General features: G+C 50.0%; 1 protein-coding gene across 1 annotated transcript in view; it reads left to right on the top strand.

The window, feature by feature from the left end:
- The window catches only part of TRABD2B (TraB domain containing 2B), a 215,813-nt gene that overhangs the window by 171,819 nt on the left and 25,594 nt on the right, over positions 1-18,400 (top strand). Inside the window, exons 3-4 of the mRNA XM_060083290.1 lie at positions 4,947-5,093; positions 11,609-11,783. Coding sequence (XP_059939273.1) covers positions 4,947-5,093; positions 11,609-11,783 — 322 coding nt within the window. The remainder of the gene's footprint in view (positions 1-4,946; positions 5,094-11,608; positions 11,784-18,400) is intronic.

The raw sequence follows: 18,400 nt of genomic DNA, 5'->3' as shown, positions 1-18,400 counted from the left end.
CCACCGAGGCTACGGGCGAGGCGGGTTTGTTATTCTGAAGTGGCCGGGAGCAGAAGACATTGAGGCCTGGGAATCTGAGCAGGGCCAGTCTTGAGGATTCAGGGTGAATGACAGGGAAACAGGAATCAGAGCAAGGCACTTATTCGCACCCGTGCACTGGGCTTTGAAGGCCCCACTTTCCAACCATCCTCTACTATAAAGACCCGTTGGCATATCTGCCTCTAAAAGGTGTGGATGGAAACCAAGTCCAATTAATCCAACAACGCCAGATGCCTGCAGAGAATCAATAGAAAGTAAATGTTTGTTGAATGAATGAATGAGTGTCCCTTCCCTATGTCTGTTGGAAGCACCAAGAATGCACATGAAGAAGCACATATTACTTTGAAGTCCTGGTCATGGGAACCTGGTTGGAGCTAGAAAAAAGTAATTTCATAGCCCAGCTCTGTCCTTTACAAGCCATGTGGCCTTGGGTCCCCTTCCCCTCTGCTTCTTTGTTTTCCCATCTGTGAATAGGGACACCTCCCTGCTGGCTCTCTCCCAAAGAGAGCAGAGGGAACCTAACCTAAGAGGTTAGATTCCAGGGCTGGGTGGCCCAGGTTTGAATGCACATCCACCCCTCTCCAGCTTTGTCACCTTCAGTGGGTTACTTCATATCTCTCTGCTGCAACTGCCCCCTCCCGCCACCCCAATCTATGAAATGGAGCTAATACTAGCCCTACGTTAGAGTTGCTGTCAAGGTTAGATAAATTAATATGAGCTTAGGGAGTTTCTGACGCATAGTAAGTGCTCAATAAACATAGTGACCTTAGTAATCAATGGATGAGGACTGCTTCACAAATTGCAGAGGATGGATACGAGGCAGGAGGTAGAGGGGGAAGGTCATGGGATTCAGGGTCAGCATCCTTCCCTCTCATAGTTCTTGAATGTCTGCTATTCAGCAGTGACCAGAGAGTCAGGCTCCCTGCCCTCACCCATCTCTCAGTCTAGACAGGCAGGGAACAGGGAATTACCTGAAATGGACATCTCAGTGGGATAAGTGCCACAACCAAGGGAAGCTCCGGGGTCTGTGATGGGGGTTGAGGGGAGTCTGCAGTGACGGGCTGGGTTTCAGTCCTGGCTCCACCACACCCCGGCTGCGCCACACTAGAGATGCTTCTTGAATAATCTGATCTCAGTGTTCTACCTCTAAACATGTTAATAATAAATTCTCCCTAGCTGTTTTCTGGCTATTTCACAAGGCTCCTGAAAGAAAATGGGTATGGCAAGGTGTGGGGGATGAATGTGGACTGTGCCAGTGGACCTCGGGAAATCCAGCCCCAGACATGGTCCAGGGCACAGCAAAAGGTCCTAGGCTGGGGGTCAGGGAACAGGGAGCCCACTCTGCCCGCAGCTCGCCATGTGGCCTTTGGGCAAGCTTCATCCTGCCTGTTCCGGACCCCTGTCTTTTCTCCTCTTCCATGTAAAGAGGGCATACGAAGAGATGAGTGGTTCTCAAATGAGGCTCCAGGGCACCTGTGGGTTCCACAGAGAAGCACTGGGAGTCTGTTATGGGGGTGGCATTGAGCCGGGGGGACTTCAGGTAAATAGCCTGCCTCCTTTACCTCAATGAGAGCAGTTCCCATTTCTGTCTGCTACACATTTTGAGTTCCAAGTAAGTTTCCTCTGGAAAACAATAACAACAAAAAAGGATTCCATGGCTACAAAAGGTTTGAAAAACCGCTGGGCCCCTCTAGCTCCAATCAGGAAAGTTTAGGTCTAACTATTTTCTTCCAAGCATTTATTCCACACTCACTACGTGCCAGGACTGTTCTCAGCGCCCTGCAGGCTGTAACGTGCTTCATTCACTAGAACACCTCCCAGCTCCACAAGGGCCACATGACTACAGAAGTGACTCCATGTGTCTAAGAGGGTCCGGGGGGCCATTTCCGCCCCCCCCCCCCAAAGCCGGGTCTTCTGGGCACCTGAGCCGATGACCTCAGCACAGGCCAGGTGGTGCCAGCACTGAGAAGCAGCAGGGCAGGTGTGTGCAGCCCAGGGTGTGGACACAGGAAGTCTGTGTGTCCCAGCCCCCAGAGGAGGAGAGCGCTCCAGCCCGCCTGGACGCTTTCATCCCAGGCATCTGCTATGCAGGAGGAAGTGCCTGTTGTCTTAGCGATGTTCACGGCAACAAGGCCTCTGCCTGCTGCGATCCATCCCCAGCCACCCTGCTGCCATCGACACCCTGTGCCAGGTGGCTGCAGATTGGATTTCAGGGGTGGTGGCCAGAACCTGGAAGCCTGGAGAAGGCCCAGAGTTGGGGTGGTGGGGTCTGACCTCATCTCCAGCCAGCTCATTATGGGAAGCAGGCTGGGCTGCCAGAGCTCAGTGCAATCCAGCTCTCCTGCCCAACCAGAAACAAAAGTAGAAGGGGATGGGTGGAGGTGATCTCACAAGCACAAGCTTGGCCCAGTCGCCCAAGACAGTATTTTAGCCAGACTTTGTGTACCTATTGCCTGAGCTTTTTTGTTCAGATTATGTGTTCTGGAACCACGTGGCTAATGCCACTTGGAGGAAACTTCTGCCACATGGTGGCAGCGTGCCCCAAGTGCAGACAGAATGCCAGAGTTCTAGGGGATCGTCTGAAGGGCTTACTGAGCAACCTTGAACTATGAATTGACCACAGCAGGTGTCAAAGCACTAAAGAAAGGATGGGTGACACCCTCTACCAGGCACAGTGCTGAGTTCTGCCAATGCAAAACTAAATAGGTTGCAATTCCTGTCTTCAAGCAGCTCATAGCCTAAGGGCAGAGACAGGTAGCTAAACTGCAGTTATAATCTATTGTTCACACCCTGCTGGAGGGAAGAAGGGTGGGTAGCTCATCTCTCACCACAGCTGTGCTGTGAAGCATTTACTCACATGTCTGGGCCCAGCTACAGGCAGGCAGGCAGGCTCCGTGGGCTCAGGTGGGCTCACTTGCTTGTCTGGGAGCTGGCTGGCTGTCTGCCGGACTGGGACACCCCTGGTGGGACAACGGAAGCAACTGGGCTCTGCCATGCCGCCTCTCACCCTCCAGCAGGCCAGCCTGGGCTGCTCTCAAGGCAATGTGGATGTGTAAAAGATAGCAGCACATGTGTAACAGCAGCACATGCTTCCTCCATTTGGCTATGGAGGCTTGTAATGCTGGCCTCCATTTGTAATGCAGCAAGTCCAGAGTCAGAATGTGAAGGAGCTACAGAGTTCCATGGCCAAGGGTATGTATATAGGGAGGGCTTAAGGCTTGGGGCCATTACTATATCACTCTGCCACACAGGGAGACCGTGGGAGTTCTGGGGAGGGGCCTCACCCAGTCCCCAGGTGGTCAGAGAAGCTTCATGGATGAGACATCTGAGCAGACCCTGGAAGGCCAAGTCTCGATTTGCAAGTGGAAAACGGAGGCGAGAGGTTTCTCATGCACAGGGAACAGCATATACAAAGCACAAAGACAGAAGACTGCTGAGTAGTTTAGCATTTGGAGACACAGAGGCTTGAAACGAGGTCACGGACCTCAGCAGCGGCCAGGCCGCTGCCTTGCAGGCTCCAGTGAAGAGCTAGGCTTTTATCCCCTGGGCAGGAGGCATCCATGAAAGTTTTGAGCAAAAAAAGAAAGATAAAGTCCATCAGATTTGTGTTTTTAAAGGATAGCTGTGGCAGCAGAATATGGGATAGGTGGGAAGCGGGGGAAGTCTGCAGAGAGGAGCATGGGTTGCAGTGGACCCAGTGAGAAAGGCTTGGGCCTGAACTGGTGTGGGCGGACTAAGACTGGGGGTGTGTTGTCCAAGACAGTGTGCAGACAGGATGAACAGGGCCTGAGGACTGCCAGGGAGGCTGGAGCTGGGAAAACAGTGAGGACAAGTGGCCCGAGACCACCTCCTGGCGTTTTGCACAAGAATTGCAATTATTTTTCCCTCTATCTGTGCTAAATAACCCACTGACTGGTCAAGCTCCTCCCTTTTGTTGGCCAAAGGAGTCTGAGATGCATAGCTGTATGAAGCTGGCTCTAGTCCCAGTTGTGCAGAATTGGCCACATCCCTCCCCTCCTGGGCTTCAGTTTCCCCATCTAAAATGGGACATTTTAGATCATCTCTCAGGGCCTTGTGCCTTGGGCAGGGCATGTTCCATTAGAGGCATGGTCCTCAAATGCCAGAAGCAATTGGACCGCTAAAGAGTTCCCAGGGAGCCTGTTAAAAATACACATCCTGGGCTCCACCTCAGAGATTCCAGTTCTGGAATCTCTGATATTTTTGTGTAGCACTCCAAGTGATCCTAACGCCTGGAAGGTCTGGCTGGGCACAGCTGTGTCCCCAGGGCCTGGCACGGTGGCCCAGAGCACAGAGGGGCTGGAGGAAATGCGTGCTGAATGGCAGCACGGATGTGACTTGGGGGCTCAGCTCCTAAGGCCTTTGCCTGGTGTGAGGATGGCTTCTGGAGGAGGCGGCATTTGGGTTGAGCCTTGACATCTAATGGGCTTTCTGGTTTTTTGCTCATTTGTTGGTTTTTCTTTGTTTGGGGGGTGCTCTTGATTCCAAAATGAGTCTGTGCTCCTTCTAGAACTTATCTAGGCACTGGAGAAGAAAGGAGTCAAAAGAAAAACTCACCCATCATTCCAAAACCTGGACACAACTAGGGTTCTCTTTGCCGCATTATTAGATAAAATATTGATGCCCAGAGCAGTACTGGGGAACTGTGAGGGCAAAGGGCTGGAGATGAGAGCAGGCTGAACGTGGTGAGAGCCCAGTGAGTGAAGAGCGGGAGACATGGAATATTCGGGTGGTGCCAGCTGGTGTCGGGTCCCTCCCATCTTTTCACACACCCTGTTTCAGGCCTGTTGCCCCAAAGTCCAGCGAGAGGAGGGCCGGTCCTGGAGGGGTCAGGGGCCTCAGCCAGGGTCCCTGAGCACAGCCCTGATGCCTCTCCTCCCTCTGCACAGGTGCTGTTTGCCCTGAACCAGACCCTGCTGCAGCACGAGAGTGTGCGGGCCGGGAGCTTGCAGGCACCCTACACCACGGAGGACCTCATCAAGCATTACAACTGCGGGGACCTCAATGCCGTCATCTTCAACCACGACACATCCCAGGTGAGGCTCCCCTCCCCAAGCCCAGGCAGGCTCCTGGACACCCGTTCCCAAGGCCAGACCCATAGGAAGGCATTTATTAGACACCTACTGTGTGCCAGGCACAGACAATCTTCTCTCCAGCCATGGTAAGCAGGAGCTTGGGCATCCCCGTTTTATAGATGGGGGAAACTGAGGCTCAAGGAGGGGAAGAGACTTGCCCAAGGCCACACCACTTATTAGTTGTTATCGAGTTGTCAAGAGTAGTGCTTGAGCCTGGTGTGTGTCACTCTGGGGCCTAGACCCTGGAAGCTTTGCCTGTAAGAACAGGGAGGCCTTGTTGAGGTTTAGTCCAGCATCTGGGGAGATTAAAGCCCAGGAAAGGGAAAGCTCACAGGTGCTCAGAGCTTGGACTTGAGTCCAGCCCAGGGCTCTCTGCCTCGATTCGAGTCCTAGAGGAAAGATTACCCCAGGCTGGGCAGACAGTGAGTGGGAACCGAGGAGCTGAGCGTGGCTCCACCAGGCCTCCCGTTGCCCTCGGGATAAATTCCAAGGTACTTTGTAGGCAGTCACGGCCCCCTCTCCATGTCCTACCCTCCATGCACCTCATCACAGCCCAGGTCCCCTGCCACAAAGACCTCATTTTGCTGACCTCTACCACTTGTAGCACTTTCCCCATGCACCTTGCCCTTTCCCACAGCTCTGCCTTTGTTTAGGCTCCTCCCTCCCGGTTTCCTCCCACTCGGGCCGTGGTCCAGTGTCATCTCACCTGCGGAACCACCCTGACACCCTGGATGGGGTTAGATTTTCTCCTGGGCACCTCTAGGCCCCCTGTGCTTTCTGTGTCTGATGCTTGATTATTCATTCATTCAAGAGGCAGCTGAATTAGTCAGAACAGGCCACCTCCCCGCTCAGGACACTGAAAGGCTCCCAGTTTTTCTCAGGATAAAGCCAGAGTCTCTGTGATGGCCTGCATGGTCCTGTGGTCTTTCCCCAGCCTCCACCCCGTGTCCTCTGCCTACCCCCCTGCCCGCCACATGCCACTCCAGCTGCGCAGGCCTCCCTGCTGACCCATGAGCCCACCCACACACTTCGCCTATGCACTGGCTGTTCCCTCTGCCAGGAAGGCCTTTCCCCAAGTATCACCGTGGCTCATCCCCTCTCTGCCTTCAAGACATAATGCAAATATCATCATCTCAGTGAGGCGGGCCCCGACCGGGTCTAGAATTGCAACCTGACGCCCCTCCCGCCCCCCGCCCCCCACAAGCTGTCCCCTTTAGGATGCTCCACTTTTCCTCATGGCCTGTATCATCTTCTCACACACTTATATATCTTGATTCATTGATCAGTCATTATTTATTGTCTGTCCTTTCCCACTATAGCATAAACTCCCTGAGGGCAGGGTTTTTGGGTCTGTTTTATTCACTGATAATTGGCTAGAGCAGCGCCTGGCACAGAGCAGGACTCAGTAGATATTGGATGAATGAAGGAAATAGTTTATAAATGCCAGGCACAGTGCTATGGAAAGGGATATGGCGGGGCACCAGAGAGAGCTGCCCTCATGGGGCTGAGGGTCTCATAGGGAAAAAGGGGAGATTCAACAAGCAACTGCACCGAAGCATGATCCTTGCTACGAGGGGAAGTAGAGGATGCCCTTGGAGCCTGTGGCAGGAGCAGGAATTTAGGTGGGCTTGGGGTAGGGGTGGGGCAGGGCTGGAGAGAGAAGGAAAAATTCCTGAAATAAGAGAGGTCAGAGAAGAACCTGAATTGGCCACAGACAGGAGGCAGAAGAACATTCCAGCAGAGGAAACCATGCAGACGAGCTGGAGGCAAGAGACAACAGGAGGAGGGCTGAGAGTTTGGGCTGGAGGCATAGCCAGGGACCCCGCTAGACCCCAAGCTCCTCGAGAGCAAGGGTGTGCTGTCCACTGTCGTCGTGCTGCCCAGTGCAGGGCATGGCACAGAGTGAGTATCAGTGAGCAATGCTGCACGGGCAAACGCAGGCATGTGCTGTGCTCGGTGCAGTGCAGAGAGTGAGGGAGAGGAAGGGTGTGGAGGCCCTGCACAGAAGGCTGGGATTCTGGCTGCCCTGACTCTCTCTGGTAGAGGAGAGAGGGAGGAGAACCCTGGCAGCATGAGGCTCACAGGCATTTCACCAGCCGTCCACCCACCCTGTGACAGAGCCTAGCACCGCACCCTCCGCTGGGCAGAGGCTGGCGAGCCCTGAGCATCCAGGGAGCTGTGTGCCTGAGGGGTACCCGGTCACCACTCAGGATGTCCTGGCCGTGACATGGCCAGGCTGGGGAGAGTGGTGTGCAGGACAGGGCCCTGGCCACGGAGGGCAGGACACTAAGCAGAGAGAGGGAAGAAGGGGGTGACCCCGGGGGATGACAAGTTCAGATTTTCTTTGCGCGGTGTCCAGAACCACTGGCGTGTCTCTGACAGGTGGACTACGTCGGGGGTCTCCTGGCAGTGCCTGTACTTGAAGTAGAGCAGAGGGCACAGGTAGATTGACCCACTCAGATTAGAATAGCAACCCAGGGGTGCACAGGCCGAGTCTAGCCCTCAAGGGAGGGACTAGGCAGCCCCGCCCCCAGACACAGACAAGCCCAGTGTCAGGGCAGCAAGGCTAAATCCAGTGCCCGCGTGCTAACAGAGAAGGGGTCTGCAGCTGGAGGGCTCGACGTCACAGGGGCTGGAGGGGGCAGTCACGGCCTGCAGCTGGGGAGGGCTGCAGGTGAAGGTGGTATTGGACCAGGCTTGAGAGTGGAGTCTGGCCAGGTGTGGACAAAGGCAGGGGCTGGCAGGCAGAGCGAGCTGCGTGGCAGGGTCACGGGAAAGTGGGAGGTCCTGAGGAATGACCTGCAAAGCAGACGGCTGACCACATGGGGGTGAGAGTGTTCACTGAGGGGCCGACACCCTGGGGTGTTTAAGCCACACAGGGACGTGGTCAGAAAGATGCCTCTGGCTGCAGTGCCGAGGCTGCTGCAGCAGCCTCTGGAGGCCGGGGCTGGACAGATGCAGGGCCCAGGATGATCATACTGGCGGACAAGGGCCAGGCACACCTCACCCTTGGTCGGCTTCACCTCACCCCCCGTCCATCTCACCTTCAGAAATGGCTGAGGCCCTGGCCTCCTGCAGCTCTCCAGTCACTACCACTGTCAGTGCCCCCAGGTCAGCAGGGTGATCCAAAGGCCCTTCCCCTGGGAAGACTTCTCTGAGCCCCCGGCCTGCGTTAGGTGTAGAATAGCCATATATATTTATTGTCCGTACTCAGACACTATTGAAAGTAAAAGTCAAATGTAATTGAGTCAGAATAATTAATAGACATGCAGCAATCTACCATAGCCATGAACCTGGATTGTCTTGGACAAACCAAGACACAATGTCACCCTATTAGGGACCTCCTCCAGGCTCCCACATCCCTCACTGCCCTCTAAAACATGTGTGCCCCAGTCTTCTGATCCCCACTGGCTGTGAGCCTCATCCAGGGCAGCAGACCCTGTCTGAGGTTTATCTGTGACCTCCTAGCTGGACACAGGGCTGTACCCATGGAAGTTCTCAGAAGGTGTCTGTTGGAGGGACAGGATAAAGAGAAGGGATGAGGACATTGAGGTTGTGACATCAGCAGACCTGAGCACTTGACCACTAGACCTGACCCAGCACTGGTCAGGGGTCAGGGGAGCCTCACAGCCCCACTCCAGCTCTGCCTGGCCCATCTTCTCATCACTCCATCTTGGACCTATCACTTTAGGGTCCTGGGGACCCGACGTGTCCTCTTTAAAATGTTATCATACGTCCTGCACTTGAACTTGTTGCAAGAGATTTAAGACTCCCAACAAGTCTAATCACATCATTAAGTTGCTTCCATCCAGCCAGGCCTCATCCTTGGCATGGCGCCAGGATGCATCAGCATGAAACATGCAGAGAATGTCAGCCAGCTGCAGGGCAGCCCAGGGAACCCAGTGGCTAGCCCAGTTTCTTTGTGGCTTTGACATGGAACTTTCTAGTTCTTGTTCTTTTTTTTTTTTTTTTCCAAGCTCCCTAAAGATTGAATGGAGATTCATCATACACAAATGCACACTCATGGTCAGGGAACTGAGGAGGGAGGGCTGGACACACCACAGGGAGAAAGCCTCTGCCTGGACCCTTGGGAGAGGGGAAGGGAAGCAGAATGCTGCCTTCAGGCTCTCTGATGGTTCTGAGGCCATCTCTCTGTCATCTCCATCTCTAGCCCCTGTCCAAGGCCACCCTTCACTGTAGCCCCTGCCATCAGAGGGGAAAGATGATGCAGCCAGCTCCATCCTCCAGGCTAGTTGTACAAAGCTGACATTTAGTCAGGACTTCCTTTGTACCATGTGCTGTGCTAAGCACTTTCCAAAACTGATCTTGTTTAATTCCAATAACAATATATATAACCCCTATATGACCAATTTGGAAACTGAGTCTCAGAGAGGCCAAGCAACTTGTGAGTTACAGAGGCCACCCAGCTGGTAAGTGGCAAAAGGATTCCAACCCGAGCTGACCCAGCTGTCCGACTTCAGGACTCACATTCACAACCTCCAGAGCTGCTGCCTGCGAGCCCGTCCATTCATCCATGCATCCACTCATTGAACAAATATTTATTGGTCGGTGCAACATCGTCCCACGTTCTCTTCCATACCCAAGGAATGGAGAGAAGCCTGCGAGGGCCAGGTTTCCAGAAATAACCCTTCTGAGTCACAGCCTCTCTTGTGCTCCTCCCCCACTCAGAAGCCTGCAGTGTTTCCTATAGTGGCCTCAAGTCCAAGTGTGGCCTGTTTTATCAGGGCTGCCAAGCGTCCCCTCCATGGTTAGGGGAGCGAGTAAGAACTCTATTCCTTCATATATGCATTTGCCAAACAGTCCCCAAGCACCAACTCTGTGCTGGCCCTGATTGGGCGCTGGCAGAGCTGCTGCGTACAGCTACCTAGGTTGTGCACTGCTCAAGTTTAGGGAACACCAGTCATATCATTGTCCTGCTCCTCCCAGAACAGCGTATCAGGCCTTTCTGGCAGAGAAGCCCCTCTCACTCAGGGAATGCCCTGGTCCTTGGCCAACAGATAGCAGAGGCAGATGTCCCAGCCTACCCAGAGTCCCTCTGGGTTCAGCCTCCGTTGATGCCTCCATTTTCCTCAGAAAGAGGGCTGACAACTCGTCAGTGGCTCTAGACTCCATGTGGCTGGGCTAAAACCTGCAGGAAATTAGTCTCCTCGTGCTAGACTCTCCATCTGGCCAGTTCAGAAGTCAGCTAGGCCTTGTGTCCTGTGCTTTGGGCCTGGACTGGTGAAGACAGAGTGATGAAGAGGGCACCCCTTGTGAGCAAGGGCTTGGAGGTTAGAATCACAGTGGTGGATTGTGGGGAAAGAGCAGGTATTCTTACTCATGGCCTCAGGGTCCTCAGTGGTCCATGGCTTCCTCTCCCACCCCACCCACATGCTGAAGGCCACAGCACTGGAGCAGGTTAGAGAGGCAACATGTCAGGAACGGAAGAACAGGAGGAGGCGATGTGGTGAGGCACATCTTTATGTTCAAGGCTCCAGAAACCTGTGCTGGGCACCTACTTTGTGCCAGGCAGCAGGGGCCCAGGAATGACAGAGGTGCTGTCCCTGAACTCAGGGAGCTCTCTGCCTCATTCAAGGACACGTCAGAAATGCTGACCCCAGGCCATGCGGCTGAGTGTGGACATGGGGTCAAGAGCTGAGAAATATGGCTAGCTCCAAGCCAGGTTGTTGAACAAACCATTGTTATGGAAGGAAGCCTTGGTCCTGGAGTTGAAATTTTCAAGAAGGGATGGAGGGTTTGGGTTACGTCCTGAGCAGCGGTGGAGCTGGGGATGCAGAGATAGTGGTGGCAACAGAAAGTGGCCAACCAGGGCTGATACACTGGGAGAACCAAAGGTTCTCTGACCTCTGTAGGGTGGGGTGGGCTGAAAGGTGTCCACGACAACACCCATCATCTCATGCAATCCCCTGCAATACCATCAGCCCCATCTTATAAATGAGGAAACCTGGACTCAGAAAAGTTAAGTAACTTGGCCAAAGTCACACAGCATCAGAACAGGGCCTGAAGCCCAGGTCAGCCTTTTTGCTACACCAGGCAGACAGCTCAGCTGACCCTCCACACTGGCTTGCTGAACCAGATTCCCTGTATGTGCCAGTGACAGGGTCAGTTCTACAGTGAGAGCCTCCCAGGACCTCTGTGTCCGGAAGCCGAGGTTCAACAAGGCAGAGACGTGGGAGTGATACGTGTGTGAGGGTGGCGTCCAGGGCTCCAGCCTGGCTCTGCCATTTAGTTAGCTGTGTGGCTCTCCACCTACCTCTGGATCTTTCGCTCTTCTTTCTTTATTTGTGAAACTGGGATAACAACAGTCATCTCAAAGCATCTTGGAACTGATGAAAAGCATCAGTTACCTGAATAAAGGTAAGTTACCCAGCCCCACACTGGGCTGTGTGTGTTTATTGGAAGCCACTCTGCTCCAGGAAGAACTGAAGGCAGCAGTCTCTGTCTTGCCTTTACAGCTGCCCAACTTTATCAATACCACCCTTCCGCCGCACGAGCAGGTCACGGCCCAGGAGATCGACAGCTACTTCCGCCAGGAGCTCATCTACAAGAGGAATGAGCGGATGGGGAAGAGGGTCATGACTCTTCTGCAGGAGAACGAAGACAAGATCTGCTTCTTTGCCTTCGGAGCAGGTTTGGGCCGGAGTGGGGAAGGGATTATTGGCCAAATCCTTAAGGGCTGGGAGGGTTGCTGGACCCTCTGCTGACCTCTACTTCATAAAGGGAAAAGTTGAGGCCCCGAATGAGCAGGAAAAGCCACATAGTGTTCTCAGAGCTGGGATCCAAAACAGGTCCCCTGCTTCTGGTCAAGGGTTCTTTTGGGACAGTCCCCATGGACAAGGGCAGTGACCACTGCCAAAACCAGGATAACTTCTGTGGCTCCTTCATGCCCCAGGAGGCCATGCTAAGAGCCCAGGACTGAAGCCAGCTCCCAGTGTCCAGCCTAGGCTTGGGCCCACCCCTCAGAGCCAAGGCCAAGTCAGTGAGGGCCACGTGGCCCAGTGGGAGAAGGCGGCTCTGGCGTCTCACAGCCCTGGCTCTAAATCCCAGCCCAACCCCCTCCAGACTGCATGGCTTCGGAGGGGACCTTCTCAAGGGCTCAAGTCCCTCTTCTATGAATGGGCAGTGATAACAATAATTATGTGATGAATTGAAAAGACCTACCTTGTACCATAGTTGCAAAGATTAGTACCACATAGTAGGAACTCAAAATGGCAGCCACAATGTTCAGCATCATTATGATGATAATTAATACAAATTTTATCATCACCATATGGACCATGACCTTGATGCTCCTCCTGGGGCTCTGGGAAGTCCAGACACGCAGGTACAGGTACAGGACTTGCTCAGCGCCTCTCTCCCTGGTCCTCTCCTGCTTCTTGTCCCTCACTCTGTCTTCCTTTCTCCATGGCTGTCTCTCCTGAGGACAGTGCTGTCCACCTTGGGACCAAGACACTGCATTTGCCTCCTTTATTTATCAGCTTTTGCTCCGGAGCTACAATGACAAACGTATCTCTTGCTCACATTGCTTGCAATTTGGGCTGAATGAATTCACCTCCTGTTCTGTGAGAATTAAATGAGGTGGCTGGCGGGCGTCGCACTCGTGGGCGTTGTGCTCACTGGCGCTGTCCCCTCTCTCCCCTCCCTTCCCTGCCCCGCTACCCACACGCTGCCTGCCTGCGTCAGGCTGAGTTGGATCAAGCCGAGCAGCCTGTCTAACGCAGAAGGGCCTGTATGGACATCCTGATTTATAACAGGGCGTGTCCACTGTTGGAGGTCTGCCTCACCCACCCCCCACTGTTCAACCCCAAATACTTCAAAGGCAAGATCCAGGGTTTGTGTGTGTCTGCACCTGTCTTCCCTCCCCTTCAGCTCTCAGCACAGCAGAGGCGTATGGGAGGGCCTCAGAAACGCAGGACCTCTGGGACAGCCTCTATAAGACCACACCTGCAGCTGGACGGAGACTTCTGGGCTCCCGTTGCAGTTGTGCCACGGCCTGATGTGGCCTCTTCCCTCCCCTCTGGCAGCCTCAGTTCACTCATCTGAGCAGAAAGAGCCAGGGCTCACTTGGGCCATCTGCGATTCTAGGAGCTATTCAAACAGATTTCTGAAAAGAGCGGGATTCCTGTGGCGGTGGGAGGGGCTGCCTGAAGGAGCCAGTAGACGCAGGACTTCGACTGCAGGACACCTGCTGGGGACCTGGCATGAGTCAGAACAGATCTGGGGACCATGCAGGGAAGCAAGTGCTCCCCAACACGCACTCTCCCTCACTCACCATCCCAGCAGGCTCCCCAGCCCTCACTCCTATGTGCATCTGGGCAGTGTATCCTGTGCTAAACCGGCCCACAGCTGACCACAAAAGGGGCACCACTGGGAACTCAACTAGCCCCCAGGCTCCTCCCCTACTGAGGCCCTAGAGAGCCCAGTCACTGAGGGAGGCCAGTAAGGGATCCAGCATTCTGCATGCTCTACCTGCCCCACCTGCTGCAGGGCTCAGGACCAGTCACCCAGGGGCTGGGGGTAGCTAATATCTGATTCTTCCTGTGGGTATGGAAACAGGAGAGCCTAGAGACGAAAATCACAATGGCCCAGGCAACCACTGACACTGAAAGCCCAAGTACACCGCAGCACAAATGTCCACTCAGGCACCAGGCCAGCACGCAGGTTTCCTACCCACCTCCAGTTTCTTCCCCATCTCTGAAATCCAGCTGATTTCTGGTCAGTTTTTATTTTTGTTTCTGTTTTTTTTTAACGTCTTTATTGGAGTATAATTACTTTACAATGTTGTGTTAGTTTCTGCTGTATAACAAAGTGAATCAGTTATATGTATACATATATCCCCATATCCCCTCACTCTTGCGTCTCCCTCCCACCCTCCCTATCCCACCCCTCTAGGTGGTCACAAAGAACTGAGCTGATCTCCCTGTGTGATGCAACTGCTTCCCACTAGCTATCTATTTTACATTTGGTAGTGTACATATGTCCATGGCACTCTCTCATATCATCCCAGCTTACCCTTCCCCCACCTTGTGTCCTCAAGTCCTTTCTCTACATTTGCGTCTTTATTCCTGCCCTGTCCCTAGGTTCATCAGAACCATTTTTTTATTTTAGATTCCATATACATCTGTTAACATATGGTATTTGTTTTTCTTCTTCTAATTTCCCTCACTCTGTATGGCACACTCTAGGTCCAACCACCTCACTACAAATAACTCAATTTTGTTTCTTTTTATGGCTGAGTAATATTCCATTGTATATATGTGCCACAACTTATTTATCAGTTCATCTGTCGATGGACACTTAGGTTGCTTCCATGTCTTGGCTATTGTAAATAGAGCTGCAATGAACATTGTGGTGCATGACTCTTTTTGAATTATGGTTTTCTCAAGGTATATGCCCAGTAGCGGGATTGCTGGGTCATATGGCAGTATTATTTTTAGTTTTTTAAGGAACCTCCATACTGTTCTCCATAGTGGCTGTATCAGTTTACATTCCCACCAACAGTGCAAGAGGGTTCGCTTTTCTCCACACTCTCTCCAGCATTTATTGTTTATAGATTTTTTGATGATGGCCATTCTGACTGGTGTGAGGTGATACCTCATTGTAGTTTTTTTTGTTTTTTTTTTTTTTTTGCTGTACGCGGGCCTCTCACTGCTGTGGCCTCTCCCGTTGCGGAGCACAGGCTCCGGACACACAGGCTCCGCGGCCATGGCTCGCGGGCCCAGCCGCTCCGCGGCATGTGGGATCTTCCGGGATCGGGGCACGAACCCGTGTCCCCTGCATCGGCAGGCGGACTCTCAACCACTGCGCCACCATGGAAGCCCCTCATTGTAGTTTTGATTTGCATTTCTCTAATGATTAGTGATGCTGAGCATCCTTTCATGTGTTTGTTGGCAATCTGTATATCTTCTTTGGAGAAATGTCTATTTAGGTCTTCTGCCCATTTTTGGATTGGGCTGCTTTGTTTTTTTTGATATTGAGCTGCATGAGCTGCTTGTATATTTTGGAGATTAATCCTTTGTCAGTTGCTTTGTCTGCAAATATTTTCTCCCATTCTGAGGGTTGTCTTTTCATCTTGTTTATGGTTTCCTTTGCTGTGCAAAAGCTTTTAAGTTTCATTAGGTCCCATTTGTTTATTTTTGTTTTTATTTCCATTTGTCTAGGAGGTGGGTCAAAAAGGATCTTGCTGTGATTTATGTCATAGAGTGTTCTGCCTATGTTTTCCTCTAAGAGTTTTATAGTGTCTGGCCTTACATTTAGGTCTTTAACCCATTTTGAGTTTATTTTTGTGTATGGTGCTAGGGAGTGTTCTAATTTCATTATTTTACATGTAGCTGTCCAATTTTCCCAGCACCACTTATTGAAGAGGCTGTCTTTTCTCCTTTGTATATTCTTGCCTCCTTTATCAAAAATAAGGTGACCATATGTGTGTGGGTTTATCTCTGGGCTTTCTATCCTGTTCCATTGATCCATATTTCTGGTTTTGTGCCAGTACCATATTGTCTTGATTACTGTAGTTTTGTAATATAGTCTGAAGTCCAGGAACCTGATTCCTCCAGCTCCGTTTCTTCTTTCTTGAGATTGCTTTATCTATTCAGGGTCTTTTGTATTTCCATACAAATTGTGAAATTTTTTGTTCTAGTTCTGTAAAAAAATGCCATTGGTCGTTTGATAGGGATTGCACTGAATCTGTAGATTGCTTTGGGTAGTATAGTCATTTTCACAATGTTGATTCTTCCAATCCAAGAACATGTGATATCTCTCCATCTGTTTGTGTCATCTTTAATTTCTTTCATCAGTGTCTTATGGTTTTCTGTATACAGGTCTTTTTTCTCTTTAGGTAGGTTTATTCCCAGGCATTTTATTCTTTTTGTTGTAATGGTAAATGGGAGTGTTTCCTTAATTTCTCTTTCAGATTTTTCATCATTAGTCTATAGGAATGCAAGAGATTTCTGTGCATTAATTTTGTATCCTGCTACTTTACCAAATTCATTGATTAGCTACAGTAGTTTTCTGGTAGCATCTTTAGGATTCTCTATGTATAGTATCATGTCATCTGCAAACAGTGACAGCTTTACTTCTTTTCTGATTTGGATTCCTTTTATTTCCTTTTCTTCTCTGATTGCTGTGGCTAAAACGTCCAAAACTATGTTGAATAATCGTGGTGAGAGTGGGCAACCTTGTCTTGTTCCTGATCTTAAAGGAAATGGTTTCAGTTTTCACCATTGAGAATGATGTTGGCTGTGGGTTTGTCATATATGGCCTTTATTATGTTGAGGTAGGTTCCCGCTATGCCTACTTTCTGGACAGTTTTTATCATAAGTGGGTGTTGAATTTTGTCAAAAAGCTTTTACTGCATCTATTGAGATAATCATATAGTTTTTCTCCTTCAATTTGTTAATATGGTTTATCACATTGATTGATTTTCATATATTGAAGAATCCTTGCATTCCTGGGATAAACTCCACTTGATCATGGTGTATGATCCTTTTAATGTGCTGTTGGATTCTGTTTGCTAGTATTTTGTTGTTAATTTTTGCGTCTATGTTCATCAGTGATATTGGCCTCTAATTTTCTTTTTTTGTGACATCTTCATCTGGTTTTGGTATCAGGGCGATGGTGGCCTCATAGAGTGAGTTTGGGAGTGTTCCTCTCTCTGCTATATTTTAGAAGAAGGATAGGTGTTAGCTCTTCTCTAAATGTTTGATAGAATTCACCTGTGAAGCCATCTGGTCCTGGGCTTTTGTTTGTTGGAAGATTTTTAATCACAGTTTCAATTTCGGTGCTTGTGATTGGTCTGTTTATATTTTCTACTCCTTTCTGGTTCAGTCTCGGAAGGTTGCGCTTTTCTAAGAATTGATCCATTTCTTCCAGGTTGTCCATTTTGTTGGCATATAATTGCTTGTAGTAACCTCTCATGATCCTTTGTATTTCTGCAGTGTCAGTTGTTACTTCTTTTTCATTTCTATTTCTGTTGATTTGAGTCTTCTCCCTTTTTCCTGCTGAGTCTAGCTAATGGTTTATGAATTCTTTTTGTCTTCTCAAGGAACCAGCTTTTAGTTTTATTCATCTTTGTTATTGTTTCCTTCATTTCTTTTTCATTTATTTCTGATTTGATCTTTATGATGTCTTTCCTTCTTCTAACTTTGGGGAGTTTTTTTGTTCTTTCTCTAATTGCTTTATGTATAAGGTTAGGTTGTTTATTTAAGATTTTTCTTGTTTCTTGAGGTAGGATTATATTGCTATAAACTTCTCTCTTAGAACTGCTTTTGCTGCATCCCATAGGTGTTGGGTTATCGTATTTTCATTGTCATTTGTTTCTAGGTATGTTTTGGTTTCCTCTTTGATTTCTTCAGTGATCTCTTGGTTGTTTAGTAGCTTATTATTTAGCCTCCTTGTGTTTGTATTTTTTACAGTTTTTTTTCCTGTAACTGATATCTAGTCTCATAACGTTGTGGTTGGAAAAGATATTTTATATGATTTCAATTTTCTTAAATTTACCAAGGCTTGATTTGTGACCCACGATATGATCTATCCTGGAGAATGTTCCATGAGCACTTGAGAAGAAAGTGTATTCTGTTGTTTTTGGATGGAATGTCCTATAAATATCAATTAAGTCCATCTTGTTTAATGTGTCATTTAAATCTTGTCTTTCCTTATTTATTTTCATTTTGCATGATCTGTCCATTGGTGAAAGTGGGGTGTTAATGTCCCCTACTATTATTGTGCTACTGTCAATTTCCCCTTTCATGACTGTTAACATTTGCCTTATGTATTGAGGTGCTCCTGTGTTGGGTGCATAATTATTTACAATTGTTATATCTTCTTCTTGGATTGATCCCTTGATCATTATGTAGTGTCCTTCTTTATCTCTTGTAATAGTCTTTATGTTAAAGTCTATTTTGTCTGATATGAGAATTGCTACTCCAGCTTTCTTTTGATTTCCATTTACATGGAATATCTTTTTCCATCCCCTCGCTTTCAGGTTGTATGTGTCCCTAGGTCTGAAGTGGGTCTTTTGTAGACAGCATATATACAGGTCTTGTTTTTGTATCCATTCAGCCAGTCTATGTTTTTTAGTTGGAGCTTTAATCCATTTACATTTGAGGTAATTATCGATATATATGTTCCTATTACCGTTTTCTTAATTGTTTTGGGTTTGTTTTTGTAGGTCTTTTCCTTCTCTTGTGTTTCCCTCTTAGAGAAGTTCCTTTAGCATTTGTTGTAAAGCTGGTTTGGTGGTGCTGAAT

Source organism: Mesoplodon densirostris, chromosome 2, assembly GCF_025265405.1.
Source record: "Mesoplodon densirostris isolate mMesDen1 chromosome 2, mMesDen1 primary haplotype, whole genome shotgun sequence".
In the NCBI taxonomy this organism is placed as follows: domain Eukaryota; kingdom Metazoa; phylum Chordata; class Mammalia; order Artiodactyla; family Ziphiidae; genus Mesoplodon; species Mesoplodon densirostris.
Note: the sequence above shows the minus strand (reverse complement) of the source record. Positions and strands in the feature narration are given on the sequence as shown.